Here is a 24,715-nt window from a genome sequence, read left to right as displayed (position 1 = left end):
CAGGTGGCAAGAAAAAGGAGTCTATATTTTTTAGCATTGAACTCTTTAAAATCTCACTCTGCCAACTTCTTGAAAAAAATATTACTCCAAACTACCACTTTATCATCTGCATTTGTTTATATTTATAAGAAATTCAAGACTTCAAGTTTTTTGATGAGAGATGTTAACACCTATCAGTTGGACATCTAGAGCTATATGGAGGTAGAGAAAAATAGAGCAAAACATTGCTTGCTTTTATCTCTACACTTGTCATATGGATCTTTAAGACAATAATATTTTAGAAGGATTCTTTATTTTTCTTTAAGATTTTCATTTCGTATCTATTTGTTTGTTTTATTTGGTTGTTTTTTGTTTTTTCCAATTTGCTGTTCAGAGGAAGAAACATAACAAAGTTTTTATTTCTTCCATTAAATTACCTTCTGGTTTTTCCTGCCCAGAAGGAAAAGGTGTTTGCTGGCTTCTAGTAGAATGAGTTCTGGTATGTATTCCTTGTTAGACGTGTAGCAAGGGTTAGGCTAACTTCTTAGCAATATGTTATGCTGTAAAGGTGTGGAAACACCTTGGTGTTTGTTTTGTCTGGGTTTTTAAAGCCACAGTTTTTGTGACTTCTGAATAAACAACCAGTTTCTCTACACTGACATGTCATCTGTCTGTAGTTTTGAGCAATAATTGTGGTTTTAGAAATACTTCTCAGTAAATCAAGGAGGCATATAAATACTCTGCATGAGCTAAATGGATGTCCATATTCTGAGAAAGCAAAAGTCTTTTCTATGGCATAGCTGATCTTTACCTGAGAAAACCTGATAAGCATTTTGAGCCAAATCTTCCCCTTAGGAAGGGCTTGGAGAGGTGCTCTTGTACTTGCACTGACCTTTTTTCTTTAGAGAGATACAGTATTTCTGTTATAGACTAACCGTAAAGTAGCAAGATATCTTACCTATGTGTCCTTTAAAATGTTTCTAGCTGAGTGAATTTATAAACTGCTTAGTGCGTTGTAAATGTTATTGTTAGTTTGTTGTTCCTCTGCCTCTTGATAACTTGTATCCTTTTGCTAAAATACTGTAATATTTAAACAGAGGACATCAGGAACTTTTTATTTCTTTTGTTTCACTCAGGTTAAGCTGCTTCCAGGAAGTATGTGCTCATTAACATACTGCACTTGCTGCTAGCACTTGTCTGTAAACCCACAGATATCCACAGCTACCATGTGGCTCAAGAAATTAAAACAAAGGAAAGTGCTTTTTTGGCAAGAAGGTGGAAACTTGAAAGATAGAAAAGACTGTTACTTTGCCTGTGCCCAGAAACAGTTTGCTTTTCCCTCTCACAAAATGACATAATTAAGCGTGTATGTACTCTGCTACTTCAGTAGTTGCATTGTTATAGTGATTAAGGTTAGTTTTGATTACTATAACATTAGGCAGTTTGAAATTCTTTGTCTTGTAGCAAGCAGCAGTAACAGTTTTATTGTGTATGTAAATTCTGATTATTAAGCACTTGATAATCTAGCCTTACTCTGCACAGGGCAAAATTGTGATTTGACTGCACCAAAGTCTATCATTAGATAAAGTTTTTAATGCAAATTATCTATATTTAAGCATTTTATTAACTGCTCCATAGATTATTGTGGAGGATCGAGGTTTTGATCAGGGTTTCTCATTGAGAAATAGGGTAGGTGGTGAGAGAGAGAAAGAACATAGCTAAAATCATGCCAAGGCCATTTGAAAGATCATGGTATTTCCCTCTAACAGCTATGATGGAAGAAGATATGTTTTCATTAACTTGTTGAGGACTATTTTATATTGGGCAGCTTTGAAGAATTCAATACCTCAGTTGTATGTTTGTTCCTTGTGAAGACTCGTGCAGTGAGGAGCGCGCCCTGCAGCTCCTCTGCTTTGGGAACTGTGGGTTAAGCATTCTAAAGCAGAACAGTGCATCGTGTGTTCAAGCTGCATTCTCTCCATTGGCTGAAAAATCTACATTGCAGTGGTATTTGTGTAGTGAACTGAACTTCAGAGAGAAATTAGGTGCTAGATTTTTTGCTTAGTATAGTGGCTTGTATTAACAAGCTTGAATAACAAATTGCAAAACAAGCAAGTTTTGAAATTTAAGTGCACAGCAGCTTCATGGGATGTGGAATTGCCTGGGAGATTGAGGGTGTGTAGTGCTTTGTAGTGGTTCTTAGGGTGTTTCCTGGTTCTTTTGCAAATTAGCAATTTCTTTTTCCCTTGAATTTCTTGAGGATGAATGATCAGATACAAAACTGACACTAAAAAAATTAGCCTGCTTTTCACACAGATGGCACTAATACCTAATAAAGTTCAGTTTCTATCTAAATTTGGTCTGTTATGACCTGCTTTCTTCCATAAAGATTGCTCTTTTCATACTACCTACCTCATAATCCAACTGTTTGTTTAATATTCAAATGCAGATGTTATTTCATTTGCATATTAACTTAGGTTTTTTATATTGAACTCCAAGGTAGGGCATTGTTGAACTTTAGAAAATGTGTTCAGACTTTGGGATTCTTCAATTGCAATTAACAATTTTTGTTTTTAAGCAATACTTACTACCATGTGTTGGTGATGAACATCACACACCTTGCATGCCAGGTGAACACTCAGGAAAAGGTTGGCAAGGATGGAATGACGTTCATGTGAAGAATTACTATGTAATTGCTATGTAAGTGACATCTCCTATCTAGAATAGCTTGAAGACATGATCTGGAAAACTGTGGCATGGGGAGTGAGGAATGTCCTATGCTTGCTTTTTTCTTGCTTTTTTTAAAGTAACTGCTTTGAGTCATTGCTTCCATTGGCTTTTTTCTTAGGAACAGATATCAATTTATTCGTAATAAAACATTAGAGCTCTCCTTGAGAATGAGAAACTACAGAAAATGAGGATGGAGAAAAAAACAGGCAACAGCTGGTAAAAGAAGGAATGTGAGTAGAGAAATGTAAAAACAGGGACACAAAGGGAGCTCTGAGCAGAATATGGTTTGGGTCTTGTCCACATACTCCCATCCCAGAAAAAGGACCTGATGGGTGCTGGCCAGAGATGCTCTGCCTGAGGAGATCAAAGTATCACAGGTGTCAGGACATCCTGGAAAGCTTCTTCCACCTGGTTGCAGCTTGGTCAGAGCAGTAGAGTCTCTGATTAAGAGATCCTGTGTTGTGTGGAGAGTTAGAGAGGAAATGTATAAATGTAAAGATGAACGAAGAGCATCTTAATGAGAAGTTTTGGAGAAGCTGAGGTCTAGGTTGCCATTAATCCCACTTGGGCCATGGCATGCATGTATTCCACCTCATCCCAGAGGGAGCTAGCTTTCAGGACCCCAGGCAGAGCATTATGGATGTGCTCATGTCTTTAATGCATTTTTCCTGGCTGGGCTCTGGATTTAGCCCAAAGTACAAGCTGATCCACCTGGCATGATGCCTCTCCTGATGGTAGGAGATCCCATCCCCTGCTGTCTAGGCAGGGCAAATGGTGAGAAAGTGATGTATGAGGGCATAATGGAATTTTCCAAGATGAGGTGTGAAGATGAACAGGATGCCATGAAGCCTGCTGAAATACTGCATGGGAAAGGCATGTGTCTCACAGGACAACAATCTTCTGTTGGGGTTACTCCTGCCTCAGTCTTGTAGGTGAGTTCAGCTCTTGCTGCAGAGGCAGAGGACACCCCTGACTACCTTCATGCCAGATGCCTGAGGAGATATTCTGGGGTTTTGTTCTGCCAGAGGTGCCAGGTGTACTTGGTGCATTGTATAGTTTCAGCCAGTTCTTGTGGGGTTTTTGGGGATTGTTGGTTTTTTAGTTTGGTTTTGATGGTTTTTTGTTGTTTTTTTGTTGTTGTTGTTGGGGATTTGTTTGGTTGGTTGGTTTTTAGTGGGTTTTTTTGGTGGTTTTTTCTTTTGGATGGCTGTTTTTTAATGGAAGGTGTCTCTAGAAGCTTGGTACTTTCAGGAACTAAAATGGTATTAGTTATTCACTTCAGAAGAGTTTGGATTTTTTTGGTGATGGTTTTTGGGTTTTGTTTTGTGCTTTCTGCCTCAAAGTAGATGCTTCAAACTACACAGTTTATTAAAGAAAGACATCTGCTAAGTAATTGACAGCAGAAAAATAGAACATAGTTTGGTCAAATAACTTGTTCAACTATAAGACAGTGATGTATGATGATCTGGTTGAATTTTCAAACCAGTTATAGCCCCCATTGCTTGTCACTGTTACTTTAGTGGTTTTTTTCAGGACCTATTTTAAAAGCAATTTTATAGTGTCTGCTGGGCAAGAGTCTTCAGAGTAGAACCTGATTTTTGCTGGTATGATATTTTTGAAAAAAAAAAACCAAAAACAAAGCATGTTTCTACTGTCTTCAGCTTGAGGTTTGAGGCTATAATTATATGAACATTCTTCACCTTGCTGCTTATGCAGTACTTACATGACCAATTTTCCTTGGCAGTAAAGCTGACTTGAAAAATGCCTGCCCTTATCACCCCTGCTGCTCTGCTCATAGCTACAATTCACTGCTCCTCCTGTCCTCATACAGCTGTTCAAGGACTGCTCTGTGTCTCACCACAATGCTTAAGACCCTTGCTCCCACCTGGTGCTGCTGTTTTAACCCTTTATTTCATGGACCTATCTTAAAACACCACCCCACCTTGCGTTGGGCTGATACAAAGGAGAGATCCAAAATGGGGAAATGGTGTTGAAAGTGCCTTTTGCTATTGAAGAAAACACAGGTTTCACTGAAGGGGAGGAGAAAATGCTACTGCTGCATGGTGTCGGTATCACCTTTTGGATATGTTAATGTGAGATGGTTTTTAATTTGAGGGACTCCTTGGAGCTTTCTCTTGATCCAGAGGTGCTGCTCACTGACTTTGTTGTGCTGTGCATCACCATGCCATTCTCAAATACTATCTGCAAGAGTTGCCCCATTTTTTGCTTACAACTGAGACTAAAATAGTGTTTGTATCATTTTAGTTCTGTTAAATGTGATTACCCTCATGGTTGTCAGCACAATTTATTTTGTCAAAGGTATCAAAAAGATCGTAAGCCTTCCTCTTCATATTTCAATTGCTCCAGAATGTACTCAAGTATTTGTTAGGACAATAAAACTGGAAGATGACTAAAACCTGCACATTCCTTTTAGATAGAAGGTGTGAGTAGGGAGTAGCAGGAGGAAGAAGAGATGTACAGAATTGTGCAGCAGCACAATGAGATGTGAAGGAATCCAATACCAAAGTTAACCTAAACAGTATGGTAAAGCCAGAGGTGTAAGCATTGGAAATTTAGTATGATCTTTGGCAAAAAAAAATGAAGGCATCTCTTGCATTTGTCTTTTCTGCAGTTGAACTGAATTCTTGCTTAGAGGTGAAGATACTGATTTTCTGCAGGATGTATTTTTCATTTAAAGTAAAAATAAAGTTCATAGCCTTACTGTCCCTTTGTTCAAAAATAACTTGTGGTAGTTCAGCCTTTCTTTGTGTGAAAATAATTCCAAACAGAAAATAGTAGTTGGCTGGTTTTACACAGTTCTATTCACAACACTATAATTTTCTCCACCAACTAAATTGACTCATTCATTTCCACTAATACATACAAACTTTACTTGTTCTGCTGCCAGTCTAGTTGTTAAGAGGACCAGCTCAAGACACATTGGCAGAGATGTTCAGTATGGAAAGCATGAAAGTGCAGTCTTTTCAAATACAGTCCCTTCAGACTTGGACACAAAGTTTTCACCAGGAGAGCTGTCAGCCACTGGAATGATCTCCCCAGGGAAGTGATGGACTCACCAACAGCAGGACACTTAAGGTTCAGCTGGATAAAGTACTGGACCATCTTGTCTAGGGCATGCTTTTGTCAAGAAAGGTTGGACCAGATGAGCTCTGAGATCCCTTCCAAGCTGATGTTCTGTGATTCTCTCACATGATAGGGAGAGGCTGAGTAGCAGAGCATGTTTGTTGAGCTTGAGATTGTTTGATACTTGTGCAGCACTAGAGAGGGGTTTGTAGGAAGTGAACTACAAGCTGGGAAGAAGACAATAGATAGGTACATTTTTAAGAAATAAAGCTAGAATGAGAATTTTGATTCCTCTTAAATGGTGTGAACACAGCGGGACAGTCTCAAGAAGGCAAGAGTTACATGAAAAACGCTTTTGATTTCTTGTTGAATGTGCATTTAATAGTGAAAAGGAGACAGCGAGGGAAATACATTTGAAGAAAATGTATGCTTCAGTTGTGAAAGATGGAATATCTTCAGTATATGTGTGTAAGCCACAATATTGGCAACTTTCTGAGGCAAAGTAATAGTAAATACTGAAGAGGAAAGATGTGACAAAATTAAGAAATAGATTTATTAGTCCCTATTAAGTATTTGCTTATGCTACAGGTACCAGTTATAGCATTATAGCATGAAGAGTATTTTCCTCTTCCGAAACAGAGAAGTATATTAGTATTGTGTGTTTAAAAAAAAAAAAGAATTGTTGACATGTCTGTTGATGTTACTCCTCTTTGGGACACTTCTTCTTCTTTCCCTGCTGCAAAGAGTCCAGTGGACCTTTATTGCACTCCAAGGATATGATGAAACACTAGATCTCCCTATTTGTAATTGCATCAAGAAGTACTCAATGAAAGGTAGCATTAAATTTTTTCTGGTGTTTCATCACATGGCAGAGTGTATTCTCTCATGAACGATTAAACTGCAGATGCTGCTGACATCTGTTATGGTTTGGGAGGTTCTCATTTCTTTGTGTAGTTGCAGGAGGGTTATCTGAATCAGAATTACTTTCCTGCTGCAGCAGCATCAGCCTTGCAGTATTTTATTGGACAATATGTAACCACAACAAAACCAGTATTTCATTTTTATAGGTGTACTTACTGAGAAGGTTTTGTGGTCCAAACACAGAGTAATTGTCACAGATTGGGGAATTTAGAACTGAACTTAGAGGACTGCAATTTGAAGTACCAAAATACTATGCTTAGACATCATTGCTGTTTAAAAAGTACTTCCAGCTAATCATTCTGTTCAAGTGCTTCTTCACTGGTGATAGTGTTTAAGAAGGGATGGCAAAATTAGAACAGTTTTGAAAGATGACCTACAAGCAGATATAAATCTGGCCCTTGAAATTTTTACAATTTAAGAAGGCAAAAATGTAGTCCTAACGGTAGCCTATCATTTATAGATGCTTTGTACTGAAGTATGCATACTTGCTGTATAGATTGAATTCATTTAACTGAAGGAAGAAAAGCTGCAAACAAGGGCAAGAAAAAATTTTCCTACCATTACCACTTACTGATTCTTCAGGCTGGAGGAAGTGAAGGATAACAGTTTTAATACAACAAATACAGTCATGCTCTAGGCAAGATCATTGTTTGTAAATATTTTATTGTATTTTGACAGTGATGATGTTGGTGAGAGATACATTGGAACTGAGGTTAGGAAAATGGGAATAAACAGTAGTTAATATAGCGACAGTTGCATCTTAAAGCATTCATGTGGTAGTAGTTTAAAGTTCTGTAAAGCATATTAATATTCTGTGGACATTGTATGTGACATACTACAGAAGAGCAGGTCTCAATTCATCTTTTTACTGGTAAAGGCACAGAAGAGTGGAGATGATAGCCAACTTTTGTTCCGTTCCCATCTTAGTCACCAATTTTGATAAAGTAGCCAAAATAAGAGAATAAGAGGCCTGTTTCAAGAGGTCTTTTAATATGTCGTGGGGAGCTTTTTTAAGCAAATGTATTTGATTCATTTAAATAAAAGGAAATTGTGAGGCTAGTGAGATTGTCATTGTTTATGAGCTTTACCCCTCAAATCCTGCACCTATTCAGGTAATATTTAAAAAAGAGAGAGGACGTGTACACCTTGTTGAAACAAGGTGCCATGGGGTGTTTTTTAACACCTTGTATTTCAAGAATATATTTAATCTCATCTTACAGGATAATTAATAGTGTTGTTTAAAATAATAAACAGTGATGACTATGGTGTATTAAAAACTACACATTTTAATTTTTTAACTATTTGATATTAGTTTAATTTTACTTTGCTTAGAAGTAAAGGTTACATTATTTCAGTGTCTGTATTTTCAGTATCAGTATTCAGGTCATTTTCAGTATCTTACTTTGCTTGGTAAGAGTAGAATTATTCAAACACTTCTTATGCTGTCCATTCTTATCACATTATAGGCTGGGTAGATTTCTAGAGAAAATGAAGGCTGGAAATGCAACTTTCCAGTTCTTGGTAAATAAACTGGAAATCCACCAAAACTCAAACCAGCCAAATTGATGTTTTCAAAATACAAAACCAGGCAGCTCACCAGTGGAATATTTCAGGAAGGAGAACCTGTGTACCTCTATATCATTTGGGGAAGATGAATGTGTGTTGTTTCTGAGGGGAGTCAAAGACACAGCAAGAATTCCACACAAAGAGTTTGAGCAAATAGTGGAAGATGGCCCTTGAAAAGCACAGCATGGCATTTTTTGACTGAGTGTGGCTAAAGAAAACTTGTTATGGACTTGTCACCTTTGTTTCTATGTATAGGTAGATTTTTATACATTCTTTATAAATACCCAGGGTTGAATCAAGACAATCTGCAGAGAGCAGCATTCACTTATTTCTGTTCAAGTGCTGAGTGGGTGATGGCAGCAGGTTACCTGCTCAGGTGAAGTAGGTGACAATGTGCACTTGTGTGAGGAGCATGGGTTTGGTTGTTTTGGTCTTGACTGGCAGAGCTGTAATGATATGTACTGTCCAAAGGTTCTTTTGCTGTATCACCTAGTTCTTTGCCTTCATTTTATGGTTTAGTGTTTCTATCAACAGGCTGAGATGTGACTTTTCAGGTGACACATAATTTTCCTTTCCTGGGCTGTTAAAAATCAGTATGTGTTTTCTCTATAGAAACAGCTTCTCACAGTTTGTGGTCACGCACCACCAGACATGAAGTGTGCTGCTTTATTTTGCAAAACTGATGCTTTCTTGCTGCTGAGAAAGTTTGCAATTCTTGTGTAAATCTATAAGCTTTAAAAAAACTCTGGTGGAACAATTCCAGTTCTGTCAGGCCTCTATTGTCCATAATTAAGAGTCATCTTAGAATGAATTTTTATGGTTATATAGCTCTTATAACAATTAAAGGATTCCTTGTTCATGCAAATTAAAATCAGTCTCATGATGGGGGCAGAGGGAAAGGGTTTTTATTAAGGAGTTGAACTTTTTTCCCTCATTTTTATGTATACTTCTTATGAGTCCTATAGGACTTCTTTCAGCTGTAATTAACATACACACAGAGCCCCTCTTTTGATTACACCTTTTTCCCAAGCTGTCCTTCCACGTAGATCTGTTTCAGACAGATTAGCTTTATGTCTCCATTATGGTTTTGTTCAAATTGGAGTTTTACAATAGTGCATGCACACACTGTTTTCTGTTGAAGGTTTATATGAAAGTTATTTCATTTGTTACTAAAAGTTTACCAATGTAGTGGGTAGAGAATAAAATAAAGCCTCATTTTGCTCCCTGTTTGTTTTCTTCCTGTTGTCATAGTTTTTATTTCTTCTTTGTGAAATAGGCACCCAAATAACATTTCATCATCCTGGGGATAAAAAACCAGCAGTACCTACAGCCCAAAATCATATAGTTCAAGTAACTTGTCACAGAACAAGGATAGTGTCTACTTTTCAAGGATGGTATTTATTAGCCTTTGGCAGCAGCTTGTCCTGATGCTGCTAAAGGCTCCTTCATCCTGCTTCCAGAGTTCTGTTGGTCTTTCCAAAGGAGCTCAACTGATGCATTTCCTTCACTGCCTGATCCTGATTGAGTGCCAGGATAGTTCCATACATTGTTCTGCAGGAAGTACCAGTTTCTGGAAAATCGAATACATGCCTGTATCTGTTGTTACAAAGAATGTGTAAACAAGGGTCATGCACAGGTTGTTTTTAAAAAGAATACTAATTCTGACTTTTTAAATGCCTTTGGATGCCAAAATGTGAAATATAAAGCATGTCTTTAAGACACAGTTTTCTGTTTAAGTTATGTAGACAAGTACTTGTTTATATGGTTTAATTTGTAAATGTCTCCCTATGAAAAGCAATAAATTTTACTAGTCAGTTATTGTCTTTATTCATAAATATTCATAATTAGTATGACAATAGGTTGGCAGTAGTTTAGTTGACTTTATCCAGTATCACTGGAATTTCTGGTTAGTATTTTTAGAATGCACAATAAAGCTAAGAGGTAGTATGGGAGCTTTTTCAGTGGCATAGTTTGTAATTTGCATATTTTTATGTTCAAGTTAGAGGAATTTATTAAAATTTTTGGGAAGAAATCAATCTGTATATATATATCTATTATATCAAGATTAAGACAGACAATTTGGGATCATAAGACAGGAACAGGTATTGTGATAAGCCTTTGCTGTCTGGAACTCTTAGGGAGTTCTTTTTTCTAAACTCAGAAGCACTCCTAAAAATCTCATTAGAAGCCCACCCATCAGTGTGTTGTAGAAATGGCAGAAATGTGTTATGCTCTGGTATCACGGTATGAAAATTGTTTGTAGATACTACCCAGCTCTTATCCGAGGTCAAACTGCAGTATTTGTTGACCTTCCTGCTTAGGCTTGATGCACTGAAAATCTGGGCTGTTAAACTTGGGAGTCATATGATTGTCTAAATCCTCACTTCTCATTCGCGATGTTCCAGAAAAACAAGGCAGAGGCAATGCAATCAGGCTTAACAGTCCTACTGCTTTTAACCATTTCTGTATTGCTGTTAGGGAAAGTATAGGGAAAATAACAGGGAAATTGTTTTGGGAAAATAATTAGCTTTTTTAATTAATTGGCACTATTAAGCACCTTTCATCTGTAAACTGGCAAATAACTGCAAATATTAATTTAACAATTAACTCTTTAGAAGACTTAAGCATACAGCAATACAGTAAAGAGACTTCTTATAATTACCCTAGGCTTGTAGTAACACTTGTAGTAACTTAAAATAATGTGTATCTTCATTTTTTGACAGTAATACATCTAAGTTGGCAGTCTGTTACAGAGAGAAAACTATACCTTATTTTATGGCAATTAGTATATCAATTTACTTCACGTTCTCAAAGTGCTTATTAATTTTAGCTCAAAATAGATCAAATGTACCACATGTGACTGCTGTATCATAATACTACATTTCTATTTTTAAACCTAAATGGACTCTGGGAAAGTACTTTGCAAACTTTTGGCTTCTATTGCAGAGCAGGTTTCCCATGTGTTCCTGAGTGAAGTGCCTCCTAATGGGGTTCTGGAATAGCCGTTCGTCTTTCTGGCCACTTTTCAACCTTTATGTTTGTTAATTTAAAAACCCTGAAATAAAGTCAGGTGAATTATGTAAATTCTTCTTCAAAATAAGCAAGCTGGGAAACTTCATCTTCTTCATTTCAGTCCTGAAAATGTTCAGATACTGCAAGGGAAAATTAAATGTATGCTGGAAGTCATGAGCTCAGAATCATATTAATAGTATTTTGTTTTGAAATCATTTTCTCTGTGAACTTACATTCAACAGCAAAGAAAAAAATGTTTGTTTCCCTGTAAGTGACAGGCTTTTCAAAACTTATTAATCTCTTATTAAAAATAAGTCTCATATTAAAAATATGCCAACTATTGGAAAGCAAAGAGTCTTTACCTTTCTTACTCTGCAGTCATGGCTCAGAAGTTATGCTTAGGTTAATATTTATTTTGTAATGGCCAATGGGGATCTCTTTATCCCCACTGCACATGGTCCAAGTTAAATGCTAGATCTCACCAAACCATCACAATCATGAAAATGGATAAAGAGAGAGTCACCAAGGCAATAAAGAATTTTAGTAATTTCTAGGTTGAAGGCAGCTGTAGAATGCAGCAGATGAGTCTTAGGAGAGCAGGTAAAATGTTACTAAACTGCTGATTCCGTGGCTCTGTCAGAGCATGCAGTGGTGGTGTACACTGATTGTAGTTGGGCTTTTGAGCATAATTGTGTGTAATCACCATTTGTAGTAATTCAGTCTGAAAGTTACCAAGAAAAATACCAATGACAAGCAGCACCACAGATACCAGTATTTAACCACATCATAAAAAAATATTAATTATTTTTGCAGTCTGACCTCCATCATAATTTAGGGTCCAGGGGAGTACCCTGAAGTGATCCATGTAATCCATGATAAACTTTGGATGTTTTGATTGCTTTGCCTGTGAGCCAAAGAGCAGAAGTGCTTTTCTGAAGTCTCTCTTCATGCTGCAGTCTTGGCTCTGGCTGAGGAGATCGCACCCCAAGGTCAGATTTTTTTTTATAATTATTTCCTATGAAGACATCAACATATTAATGATGCTGCAGTCGCTAAGTTTTACAGCTTAAATGTCTCAATCAGTATCTGTAGCACCATCAGATAAAAATGAAGGCTAGCAAAACAAGATCTAGCAAACTTTTTTTGAGGAGTTCATTATTTTAGCATACCCAAAGTGTGTCTGTAGTTTGGTATGCATTTCCTTAGTCAGTTATAGCCAAGTTATAAGTTGCTAAAATACTGAAGAATATTGAAGAAGTGGGTGTTTCATCTTTCCTTTATGCCCAGTTGGCCCTCAGTAACTAAATTAAGCTTCTATTTCAGTTTGAGAACTGAAAAGAGTTGAGATAATAAGATTGTGTTAAATCAGTTTTTGGCCTTTGACCTTCTAAAATGAATGTCTAAAAGAGAATTAAGGGTGAAGTTGTATAGAGACATGAAATATTGTCCTTTAAATTTAAATGGCTGAAAAATTGGCAGCAAGGGGTTAGGGTATTTTTCTTCTTCATGTGCAGTGATAGGCAGACCTTTTTATCTAGAAAAGTTTTGGCTACACTACACCCTTGGAGGCTTGCATTGTACAACTTTATTTTTTAATAATATGAGAGAATAAAAGTCTTCTAATTGTTAGAGTCTACAGATGAAGATGCCTTTTCCTGTTCTTTAACATACCCTCAGGCTCAGGTTTTGTCTTCGCTCACTGTAGTGGTTTCAGATGCAGAGCCCTCACTCTGTCCTTCCTTAGCTCCTTGTTTCAGTTTTACCTCTGCCTTGTGCCAGCTCCCTAATGCAATCTTGCATCAATTCTCAATTCTTTGCCTGTTAGCCCTTCCTCTGATTTTATTTTTTTTTTTTTTGCCTTTCCTCCCCCCCAGTTCTGTTGTGAAATTCTAATTTTTGACAGAGTGTTGGTGACGTTCTGGTGTGTTCTAATATTGTTATGTTCCCCATGCTTGTGTCATACTTGTTCCTGAAGGGGACACTTACTGGCAGAGAAAAGAGTATTTTAATTTTAAACTTTTTTAATGGCTCACTAATTATTTGTAAGAAAAGAAGCAAGTCTAATTTCCTTTATCTTTCATATTTTAACCTGTTTTAGCAATAATTAAAGGTGCTAGTGTACATATGTCTTAAAAATATCTATTTCACTCAATATGTTTTCTTTGGAGGCCTTAATTTGGGGTTTATTTGATTTAGGACAAAACTCAGAGTTTATTAAATGTGTCTTTTTTATGTGTACTTATAATTCTCTTAATTTTTAATATGTCAGCCAATTTGTTGTTTACTGTCAAAAGTGTGATATTAATCCATCTTCTTGTCTGATGCAAAAAAACCTTAAAAGCAAGTGTTTGAACTTGAGGATGCCAATTTAAGCATGAAACATCAAAATAAGTCTTATTTTTAATTTAATCAAAAACCAGACAATTTTATTTGAAATTGTTTCCATGTGTATGGCTGAGTTTTCTGTTGAATTTCAGGCTACCAATTATTTTTAGACTACATAAATTAATGGGAACAGATGGAATGTATGATTAGAAATTTTGGCATATTGAGCAGTCAGGCTGAACTGAAAAATACTTGAATGTATAATATGTGGAACAGAATTATATCAAAGAGGTATTTGCAAAACCAGAGGTGCAAAAGAATTCTGTGAAGAAAGGCAGAGAGAACATCTGAGCTCAGGCTCCACAGCTCACTGCCCAGGACATGAGTAAGTGGCCTCTTCTCTTGCAGGTGCTGTGTCCATTCTTGTGTCTGGTAATTGTATCTCTAGATGTGTGTTCACTCCTTCAAGGGAGAGAAACAAATAATTTCAACAGAAACTGTCCACCTGAGAGGAAGGAGGAGGGGAAGTTTTTCAAAATACTGAGTAGTATATATACTCCTGTAATGATGTTCATATATGATTTTCAGCATTAAAATATTTACCTAGAGACATGAATTGCATTTTTAATAGTATTGAGAAGAATTTGTCTTTGTAGAAAAGGAGAAGAGTTAAAGGTTCATGCTGAGTTTCCTGCCCTGCTATTTTCATACCTATTCTAGGTGAGTGCAAGCATTTTGTTATTAGGGTAATTAGTTATGGTTTTGTTTGCAGTTCTTCTGAAAGCATGCTTTTCTTATCTATATTCCTTGAGCTGGTTGCTTTAAGTAGAACAAAACTTGTACCCAGAATATCAGCCTCTCTTTCCTGTTTCTTAGAGTGAGTATATATGTACCCATTTTCCTCAGAGCAAGGAAGGAAGATAAACTTGGTGTTTCAACATGAATGGCATTGAGGCTGCAAGTTTTCCAGCAATGCATAAATGCATTGTTAGCCTCGCACAACTTTACAGCAAAATCATGTATCAGCAGTGTTTTCAAAAATTGCAATAATACTTTGCTTTACTTGGCTCATAAATTAAGCTGATATTTTCTTCTGGAAGTGTCAACTTCACAGAGACAAAGGAATGCAAATGTCATATGTTACCTAATAATAATATGTAAGCACTCATTTTCGCTTCAGATAAGTATTCATTTAGGCTTTTATTTCTTGTAGTTTAAGTGCTGGGCTTTTTTTTTTTATTGTATTTAAAAGGTGAGAAGAGGGCTCAGTTACTGCAATTACGAAGTTCATTATTTTGATACTTCACTTACATGGGATGCCATGTGTTTCCTTCCACCCACCCTCCCTAGAATGGAGGAAGGTGGATCTTATAGTGGAAATAAGTTTAGAAAAATTGCCCAATGTAGTGCAACTGTTACCTCATTTTGGCAGTTGGCAGCTTTCTTGGGTAGATTTTAACTTGAGAGGAATTGGAAGAAAACCAGAACCTTCCCACATGCCATGTGACTCCCAGAAATAACAATTCTGTATTGAGCTTGTTAGGAAGAGCTGTGAGCATCTGAGACTGGCTCCCAGTGAAACATGTTTGTTCTTCCAGCAGGAAGAAATGAAGCCTCTGGCTAGTTACAAACTTTTAAGCATTTTTTTCTCAAAATGGTTCAAGTAAATTAAGATAAAAACTCAAGAGATATCTTCAAGCTCTGCTAAATGAGAGAGATTTTTATTTCCCAGAAATACGAAGGGTCTGTACAATGCTATCATGAGATAGACTTCACCCATTCAAAATAGGAATAGTCAAAACATTTTCGTTATTTTGGAGTAATCATGATTAAGATGGCCTATCCTATGGTGTGACCACTGCCAGGTATTAGCAGGAAGGCCCTAGATGGATCTGCTGGATCTGGAAAGGATCTGCTGCCCCTGTGTGCAGTCTGCAGTGGAGGTGGGCACTGAAGCACACGGTGGCACAGAAGGGTCACAGTATCCTTGTTCAGAAGGGTATGGGGTTGATTGGCACTGCTTTGAGAAAATGCTTTTAGTGGCAATTCACGGTATGAAATACAGTGATTTTCAGAATGCATTTTTAATTGCCCTTTGCTCTTATTTCTCTTTAGAGAAAATTAAAGGTAAATACAATTTCAACTAATGGATGTTCTTGTATCTAATTAAAAAGTAGCTTCAAGGTGATTTACTGTGGTTAACCTGTCACTTAAAAGTTTATATTACACTGAAAATTATTTTTTAATTTAAATAGTGTTACTGTGGAAAAGTTTATTCTTTGTGAAATCGAATGGAGTGAGCTCTATTACAAGTAGCCAGCATAACAAAAACCTGTTTCTTAGAAAGAAAATGTTTGCTTTTTAAACAAAATGCAGAATTGTTAAACTTCTCAGAATAAAACTGTTATGTATTATCAAGCACTCATTTTCCATTAAAATAAAAAAATGTTATGTGTAGCACAGCTTGTAACTTTTTCTCTGTAAGCTGGTAAAGGAACCACTAGTTTCTTTTGATCTTTTTTTAAAAAAACCTTTGATCATGATGCTTTGAAAGGGAAAATACAATTGAAAGGCTGAGGATACAATATTAAGGAATTATATCTTTGTGATATTCATATTGCATGTGGAGCTAGCATGCCGTGTGAATTGTTTGACTTTGTTCAACAGTTGTTCAGAGAATTACAAAGATTGGTGTAATTTATCCACAAAAAAGAAAAGAAACACTGCGTTTAATCTTGTAGTGTTTCTTTCCTGGAACGTGCTTCCTGCTTTCCTATGCTTTAAAACAAACATAAAACCAAATTAAATATACTGTAGTTATGTTATTATCTCATTCTTTGTAAATAGAAGAGTGAAAGCTGTCTTTTGACCATTCCACCTGTCCAAGCTTTAGTTGTTTTGGCATTTGTTGTAAAGTAAAACTTGGGAATGCCACAAGGTAATGTGGACTGAGAAGCAAAGTGCCTGTCGCTTACTGGTAAACACATTTCATAAATAGCCAAAGGCAAATGTTTAATTTTAAGAATGTTTTTTAACTTTGTGAATTATTTCTGTTATATTCAAATGTAAATACTATTTAACAATATATTCAGACTAATAATAAACAAATTCACCTTATGTGAAATAAACTCAATATAAATTAGTATTTAAATTAAAACCCATCACAAATAGGGAAAAAAGTACGGTCTGTGAACTTCATTGCTGCTTCACTAAGACAAATACCTAGTAATTAGAAGGCTGGTGTGTGAAATATTTCCCCTCTAAAAAATTAGATATTCAGTTGTGTTTGTGCAACGCATTACAAATGAATGACCGAGTACTTCTAAAATTTTCTGTTTAGTATTATAGTTTTTTACCTCATGCTTGCTTTGGTCTTAAACCAGCAGATGGCATTTGTTACTCCATTTAAGTGCAGACTAACATATATTTTGTAAACACGGTGTAATTAACCTCAGTATATAGAGAAATCTTGTTTTCTGAGCTGTGCTTCTGATGCCTCTGCAGTCCTGCAAGTTCCTGTAGCTGAGATTCCCCTCTCTTAGCACAAGGTGTGTTTGGTGAGCTCTGAAATGCCCTCTTAGATGTTCTGCAGCCTCTTGTCCTGTGGCCAGCAGCATCCCCTGTACTGGTCAGGGCATAATGCCCATGTTGCACTCTAGCTGCTCGGGGGGACAGCGAGTGCTTCACTTGTTCCTCTGTGCTGTGGGGTATCTGATGCAGAGCAGGCTGGTGGGAGGGGAGGGAGCAGGACCCTCTAGGGCAGCCTGCACTCTGGTGGGGCGCTGCGATACAGGGGCTTTGCAGTGGGGAGTGCATCTCTGCAGCGCTTGGCCAAATGTTTTGTGCTTCAGACTGTACTTTATAAAAGCCACTTCTGTATTCTAATTTGCACTCTCTACTCCTTCAGTCTATGAAAAAGCACTATCCCTTTTAATAGAGTTACTTTGGGTTAGCTTTCTTCCTTATTGGGATATTTTTCTAATTGAACCTAAGTGTCATATAATCAAGGAATGCTCCAGTTTTGGAAGGAAAACAAAGGTATGAATTTAAAATACTTTGCTCAAGGTGGAGTCATTTGGTTTGGGTAATTGTTTTTCCCCTAGGAAGTGTGCTGGTGATTTAAAATGCAGATTGGCTTCCTGAAAGTGCTACGAAAATGTCTCTGGTTGCTCTAGTATTTAGCATTCTGGTCTTTTACTGTTCAGTACAGATCTGATAGTGAAGTCTAGCTGCTAATATTGTGAATAATTTTTGCCTACAAAACTTCAGTTTAGGTGAACATTTTACTGCTGTTCTTTCTCTTGCTTCCTCCCATTATCCTGCATCAAAAATTATGTGTAAATATGAGTCCAGATCTCTCAGAGTTAATAATAATTCATGATGTGTGGCACTGTGATTCACAACAAATTATGCTTAATGTGTCCTAGGAAGGAGTTTTTGAACCTAAGTGTGCCTCATATGGTGCAATTCCTTACAAGTTCCTTTAGTTCAGTAGCTAAACCAAGGAAGGATAGACCAAGCCTGCAGATTTTTGAAAAAGGAGAGCCCCTCTACCCAAAGCTTCCTGTAGCCAAGATCCTCTCCACAGCAGCTTTGCACCTGCAGGAGCCTTTATGGTTCCTGTGAAAGGCAGATCTTCAGCATCCTTGTTCTGATGGAGAATGGCCAGGATGGAAGCAGAGAGCTTCTCCTTGGGCCCAGTCAGATACTGAGCAAACATGGTTCTTCTAATTCAAGAACCTCATCTTACCTCATTTTGGATCAATAACCCATTAATGCTCAATGTTAATCAACAGTAGTACTTAGTTTGATGTAAATTAGGTGGACCAAAACCTTTATTTGCTGTTGGGTTTTTCAGAGAGGCAGATTAACTGAGTTCATGCTAAATTGCTTCACAATTCAGCCTAGGATTTTAATTTTAAAAGTCCACATACTTACATTTTTTTTGTAGACCTCATTGGTTCAAAAGCAGAAACCGTTTTCTCCTGGTGGATTACTATTTTGTGTAAATACAATAAAAACCACTTACATAGATACTTTCTCTTTTGCTGCAAAGTAAGAGTACAAAACTTCTGATTGGCTGTCAGGCTATCATAAATTGTGCTAGCAAGTAACTACAGAAGGTTATTTGAGCAATGTGTGTGATTTGGAAGGGCATGGACACCAAGCAGATCTCACCAGTACTTTCAGATCTCCTGTGCTTATATTAAAGCAGCTTTTTCAAAGATGGTTGCTGGCTAACCTTTGTTTTACTGTGGAACAATTGTGCAATTTTTATTCGCATTCTGCCAACACCCGTCTTGCAGTCTCCGCTGTTGTACTGGCCAGTGTCAGTGAGCACAGCACCTTGAAGGGAGCTGTGAGACAAGCATGGAGCAAGGTGGTGTCTTAGGGGAGAAATCCAGTTGTCTTTGGCAAATTGGACAGTTGTGTTGAAGATTTGCCTTTTGTACTGAGAGAATTCTCTGTCCCTTTCTTGTCTGTGCTAGATGTGAGACGGTGACTACAAGGTATTTGATTTCAAAAAGACCAGATAATGTGTTGGTAGAAACGGAAACTTGATCTGCTGCCATGGTATGTGTCCACAGCACATACATGAATCACAATATCTGAGATGATGAATTTGTCAAATTATGACAAGAAAACTGATGGGAAGAGTAAGAACTTTTAGCCTACATATGAAAAATCAGATGCTGAATTTGACATTTTTATTCCTTTTTTTACTCCAAGTTCTCACGTATGTTTTTAATTATTTTGTATCATCATGGTTAACAAGCAAACAATGCTGTTTGACCATGTGAGCTTAAATTAATGCTTCCTGATGAGAAGGTATTAAATGCGTGCTGCAGTTAAACTGGTGTACAGTAGATGCCAGTAGAGTCCTGTGGAGTGAAAATAGAACTATGACTGCTGTTTCCATAGCAACAACTTCCTCCTGGCGCTCCTATTTATAGCAGTGCTGCAGTCCCAGCTTCGGTGCAGCTCTCGCAGGGACTCTCTAGGAAGGGTTAACCTTGTTAGGAAAAATGTAGGCATACAGGCACACTGAACCTGGATGGGTTTGCTTTCTTGTGTTTTATTAAACAATGAGGTTGCTGGTTGTGTTTATTTTCCTTATGTACATTTTGAAAAATCTTTGTTTCAAAATGGAGAGCCATCAAAGCTGTAAGCTGTGAGCAAATACTGCTCCTCCTTCCGTGTGTTTAAGAAGAAATGCAACCCAGTGGAATAGTGCTGGATGTACAGTGAAAATCAAAACACATCTGCTTTTTCAAGAGCCTTTTTTTGTCTCTCTACCCATAATTCCTTCTGAAATATGCATGCCTGGCAAGACTCAAAATGGATTGTGTTCAATTACATAATTTCGGATGAAAATGAAGGGGGTTTTTAAGTTACAAAAGGGCTATCTGTATACTTTGTTTTACGTCATTTTCTCTCAAGGTTTATCTAACAACTAGAAAAATACCACACGTATTGCCTAAGGCTTATAGCACTGACACTCTAGGTTTTTTTGTATATATCATGTAAAAATTTTGAGAATCATTCAATACTTAGAAACTTTTTTTATTTTCAAATTCAAAATTCATCACTTAAATTATTTTCTTTTTATGTAATGTGTTGGCTGTGTCTTTCAACTTAGAAATACTTTATTGGTCAGTAAGAGACAAGCAAAATTTGGCAAGATCCCCAAGCTCTTAAAAATGGAGGATTCCTCACTAATGCGTTGTATCAAGTAATTGCTCATTCCTTTTGTAATAAATAAAAAATGCTGAAGATGGATTTTTTTCTTTCATTTTTGAAATAACTGATGCATAAAGGAGAAAATGTGTTTCATCAAGTCATCAATTTTTAAAGCAAATAAGCAAACTTTCTTTAACCTCTAGGAAAAATAAGTTCTTCATTAGTCATTTATAAGGTTTAAGTTATTTTTTCCATTGATTAAAAAAAAAAAGCAGAAACTGTTGCAGTATGTCTATTTAATACAGATAGAGGCCTCCTGTGAAAAAAAAAAATTCCGTTTCAAATAATATGTTTCATATGTAAAAGAAGATAGAAAATAGTATTTTTATTTTGAGAACTAGAAGATGGAACCAGAAAAATATTATTTCAAGATATGGAATTAAAGCCTAAATTTTATTTAGCTGTAGGTGATCTGAAATTTGGTTTGTATTGTAAACCCATTTTTCTAAGTCCTGTTAAGGAATAGATTTAGTTGTCTTAAAAACTCTTGTTCTTGATTGCAAGATTCTCAAGGTTAACCTTCATTAAACACTAGAGAATGGTGTTATTTGTACAGTCCTGCTTTGCCTGAATATAGAAAAATGCACACATTATCCTTTAAAAATATTTCAAACGATTTCCAAGTAAAGTTACAACACATGGTAACATGCTGTTACTCAACCATCTGGGTCCTTTGAGGAGAGGAGTCTCATTCTTAATCCTTCATTTTTAAGGCTTGACTGGTACAGTAGAGTTTCTTCTTAGAAATTGAGAAATACTGTTTTAGCAGGGATTATTAAAAATAAATTGTCCATGTAGCTACCTGGTAGATTCTTTTTCAGCCAGGAGCTGGAGGATCTGTGGCTGGGTTATAGTGCTGTGTGTTGTAATATGCCACAGGGCATCAGCCCCTGGGAAATCTGCCCAGCCAATAGATTGGCCATCAGGAGAAGTGTAAATGGCTTTGTTGCCTTTATCAGCTTGGAGGACCACTATGTTAGCCCTTGTCCTTGGGCTAACTCATCCTGGTGTTGCTTTTTATAAAATTGGGGGAGCATTTTTGCTGAAATGCTGTTTATGAAAATACCAGAATTTGCACATGCAATGTTCAAATTCGGAGTTGAAGGTCTCAGTTTTATGTTACTTGTTGAATGTTACTGCTCTGAGTTTTTGACTGTGTTTTAAAATTTTGCCAAGATTTGGTGGTCAGAAGATAGCAAAAATAAAATTTCTAAAGAAAATCAACATTTCAGTGTTGACTTTGGCTGCAAGAAATTGGAAGTTTATCTCTTACAGAACAGGAATTTCAGATTCTCTCTTGCATTCTGTTCTTCCTATATAGCATATAATTTACTTGATGTAATAATTAATTGGAAGATCAGTGTGTCAATAAGATGAAAGATTAAGTAAACAGAAATAGGAAGTTCCATCTTTAAAAATCATGGACTTCATTTGGAGACATTGAAAGCCATATGAGATGTTGGTCTGTATGGTAGCTTTTTGTACTGCATTGGGCAATGCCAGTCAATGCCAAGAATTTCCTAGATTAGGAAAGTGTATTACTATCTGTGAAAATGTTACCAGCACTTTCTTTTCATGTTTTATGTGTGCAGAAACTTCTGTAACCATACACTGGCAGAAGTTCTTAAAATTCTGGCAAATTCAGGCTTTCTCTTAGGATTTCTTCTAAGAATTCCTTTTTGGTAACATGTTTTCACTCAAACCACTTACTTCTGTGATGTCAGAGTATGAGTATTGATGATTCTTCTTTTGACCCCTGCTTCAAGTGTCCAGGCTAGACATTTGGGTGCATTAAGTGCCCTGAATTTTGATGGGCAGAGTTGCTCTGTGGCAGTTTCCATATCTCTCCATAGACTCGACATGGCTGGCAGACTGGAACTTAAGTAATGTGAATCTTGTAAATTACTGTCTTTCAGATCAGGGAAACAAAATGATTTAGTTGAAGAGCTGTGTGAATGATAAAACAGCAGCAGTGTAATGGCTCAGAACCGTGGGAGAGCAGAGAGACAAGCACACCATCATACCAGGTAGCTTTGTTTACTGGAGAAAACAGCCAAGGTTAGAGAGAATATGAGTCTCTTGGAAAGAATCTCTCAGTGCCCGAGGACTTGTGGTGAGCTGCAGGGGGAGCACATCTGTACAATTCCAGAGAGGCTCTTCAGCTCCAGAAAGATCACCATGCATGGAATAAGCATCTTGATGTTGTCTTAAATAATTTCTGCATTGTTGTGTGGGAGTAGCATGGCCTTACTCTGTGTTGGGTTATATATGGCTGGAACATATCCCCTCTGCCTGTTTGTGACCCCTGGTAAGGCAAACAGATCCTCATGATCTTCACTACATCCTGTTTCTAGCAGAGAGCCTTGAGCCAATGGGATGTTCTGGATGTCATAATTGGCCTTGGAACAGAGCAGGTGAAAGGCTGCAAGGCATGAGGTGGCATCCAGGGAAGGTTGCAGCGCCAGACCCTGATGGAGGAGCAGCCTGGGCACCTCTGCAATAGCTGATGATTACCCGAATTGTCAGATGGCTGTGCAGAATGTAGGCACCTCAACAGTTGGTTCCAAATTTTGACCAGGGGCTGGAGAAAGAAGTTACATTTCCAAAGTATCTGGAGCCTGCAAGCACAGGGCATTCCTGGGCTTTGTGTAGAGTCTAGAAATGTAATGGGTTGTGCTGGCAGAGGCAAATCACAAGTGTAGCAGTGCCCATGAGGAAGAATGTAGCCAAATTTGTAAAATCTGTCTGTTGGCATTTTTATTGTTTTATCACTGTCATGGGCAGTTTGTCAGCATGGGGTTTTTTTCTGAGGCACAGGGCTGTTATGAAATGGTTATATAATGTCCAAGGGTGGGTATCTGCTGACATTTGAAAACTATGCAGTGAGAAGTATGGTGGTGAAAAATGAGAGGTATGTCTTTAACACGTGTTGACTGTAAGACAGGAGACAGATTGTGGAAAACATATTTCAATCTTTCTTAAGAATAGCCTAAAGTTTTAAAAAGCCACATTGTAGATGTGCAGAAATAGATGTGTTTCCATTTTCACAAAAACGAATATTTAGTATTACCCATTGTAAGCATGCAAAATTACATAATTTGCAAATAATTATAGTGTTAAATACAGCTTTCGGTTTCTTTTCCTTATATTTTGTGCCATTAAAAGTTACACTTTCTAGACTTACTCCACAGTTGAAAATACTAAGATTTCTTGTGAAAGAATGAAATCTTATCAGCAAAATTTAAATGTGTTTGGTTCATTTGCGGAATAAGTAGAACCCAGTTTGAAAAAGTACAATGCGCTTGTGTTTAAATGTGCAATAGAATTCAACTTCTTCACTGATTTTATCCACAAAGGAAGAAAATAATATGGTTTTTCTTCCTCCAGTAATAACGTAAGTTTGTTCAGTAACTTCCTTGCTTAGGAAGTTGATTAGTTGAAAGCATGAGATTACTAAAGATTAGATTCCAGCTGGATATGTTGCTGTGATGATGTAGTACTCCATCTTAATAACAGGAGAGGAACTGCAGAATAGTTACTTTTGGTTTTTTTCACGTGTGGTTGTGGTAAATGAAAAAATTACCTATCTACTTTCTGATCTTTACTTCTAAACGGGTTGTTTGTAGTTCTCTAACATAAAATGTATACTTAAGTATGAAGTTTAATGCGTTAAAAAGCAATGAGAATACATACTAGAGAAATTATTGCTTGTTTGTTTTCTAAAAAACAAAACACTATTCAATTTACATGAAAAGAAACTTTTCACTGTACAAACCAATACATCATAGAGCTCAGTACATCATAGAGCTTTCCTTAACAGGAAGTAGAAGAGAGTCGTGGTTAGCAAACACTGCAGGCAGGAAGCTCGGCACATGCACAGCTCTTAGTGGCGCTGGGGCGTCCAGCTCCCCTTAGATGTGTTCTCTTTTGCTTTTGTGAGTCCCTGGTGTGTGTAGATGTCAGGGCATAAGGAGGTCCCTGGCAGCCAGGGCACGGCCACGGCGCTGCAGAGACTGGAAGGGTTTGCTAACCGCCTCTTCCATAGGCACTCCAAGAATGGTGCGCATGAGCAGAGAGAGGCTCTGGAAAATGAGAGCCAGCAGTGCTCTGAGTACACTGCCCAGTGGGATGCATCAAGTAAGTGTGGGGAGGGGTTGGTTTCTTTTATAGGTGGTTGCTCTTCAGTTTGCCTCGTGAATGAAGTGTGAACACTGATGCGTGATAGGTTCTGGGGCAGTTTTGTAATTCATTACCTAAAGGTATTAATGGGAAGAAGAGCATATTGCATCAGGCAGGGGAAGATGGGGGCTGGTTCATGGACTGGTGGCTGGCAGGAGAATTTATCGTGCATTCCTTT

At 37.2% G+C, this 24,715-nt stretch overlaps 1 protein-coding gene across 3 annotated transcripts in view; it reads left to right on the top strand.

The window, feature by feature from the left end:
* The window catches only part of PRKACB (protein kinase cAMP-activated catalytic subunit beta), an 81,160-nt gene that overhangs the window by 22,190 nt on the left and 34,255 nt on the right, over positions 1–24,715 (top strand). The window contains exon 1 of one of the 3 annotated variants that reach the window (XM_064720121.1): positions 24,300–24,495. The exons of the other annotated variants lie outside the window; for them this stretch is intronic. Within the exon in view, the coding sequence (XP_064576191.1) occupies positions 24,315–24,495 (181 nt within the window). The 5' untranslated portion in view covers positions 24,300–24,314. Of the gene's footprint in view, positions 1–24,299; positions 24,496–24,715 lie in introns of those variants that run through there. 3 annotated transcript variants of the gene reach the window in all.

This window comes from Zonotrichia leucophrys, chromosome 8 (genome assembly GCF_028769735.1).
Source record: "Zonotrichia leucophrys gambelii isolate GWCS_2022_RI chromosome 8, RI_Zleu_2.0, whole genome shotgun sequence".
Classification (NCBI taxonomy): domain Eukaryota; kingdom Metazoa; phylum Chordata; class Aves; order Passeriformes; family Passerellidae; genus Zonotrichia; species Zonotrichia leucophrys.
This window is presented reverse-complemented; position numbering and strand designations above follow the sequence as displayed.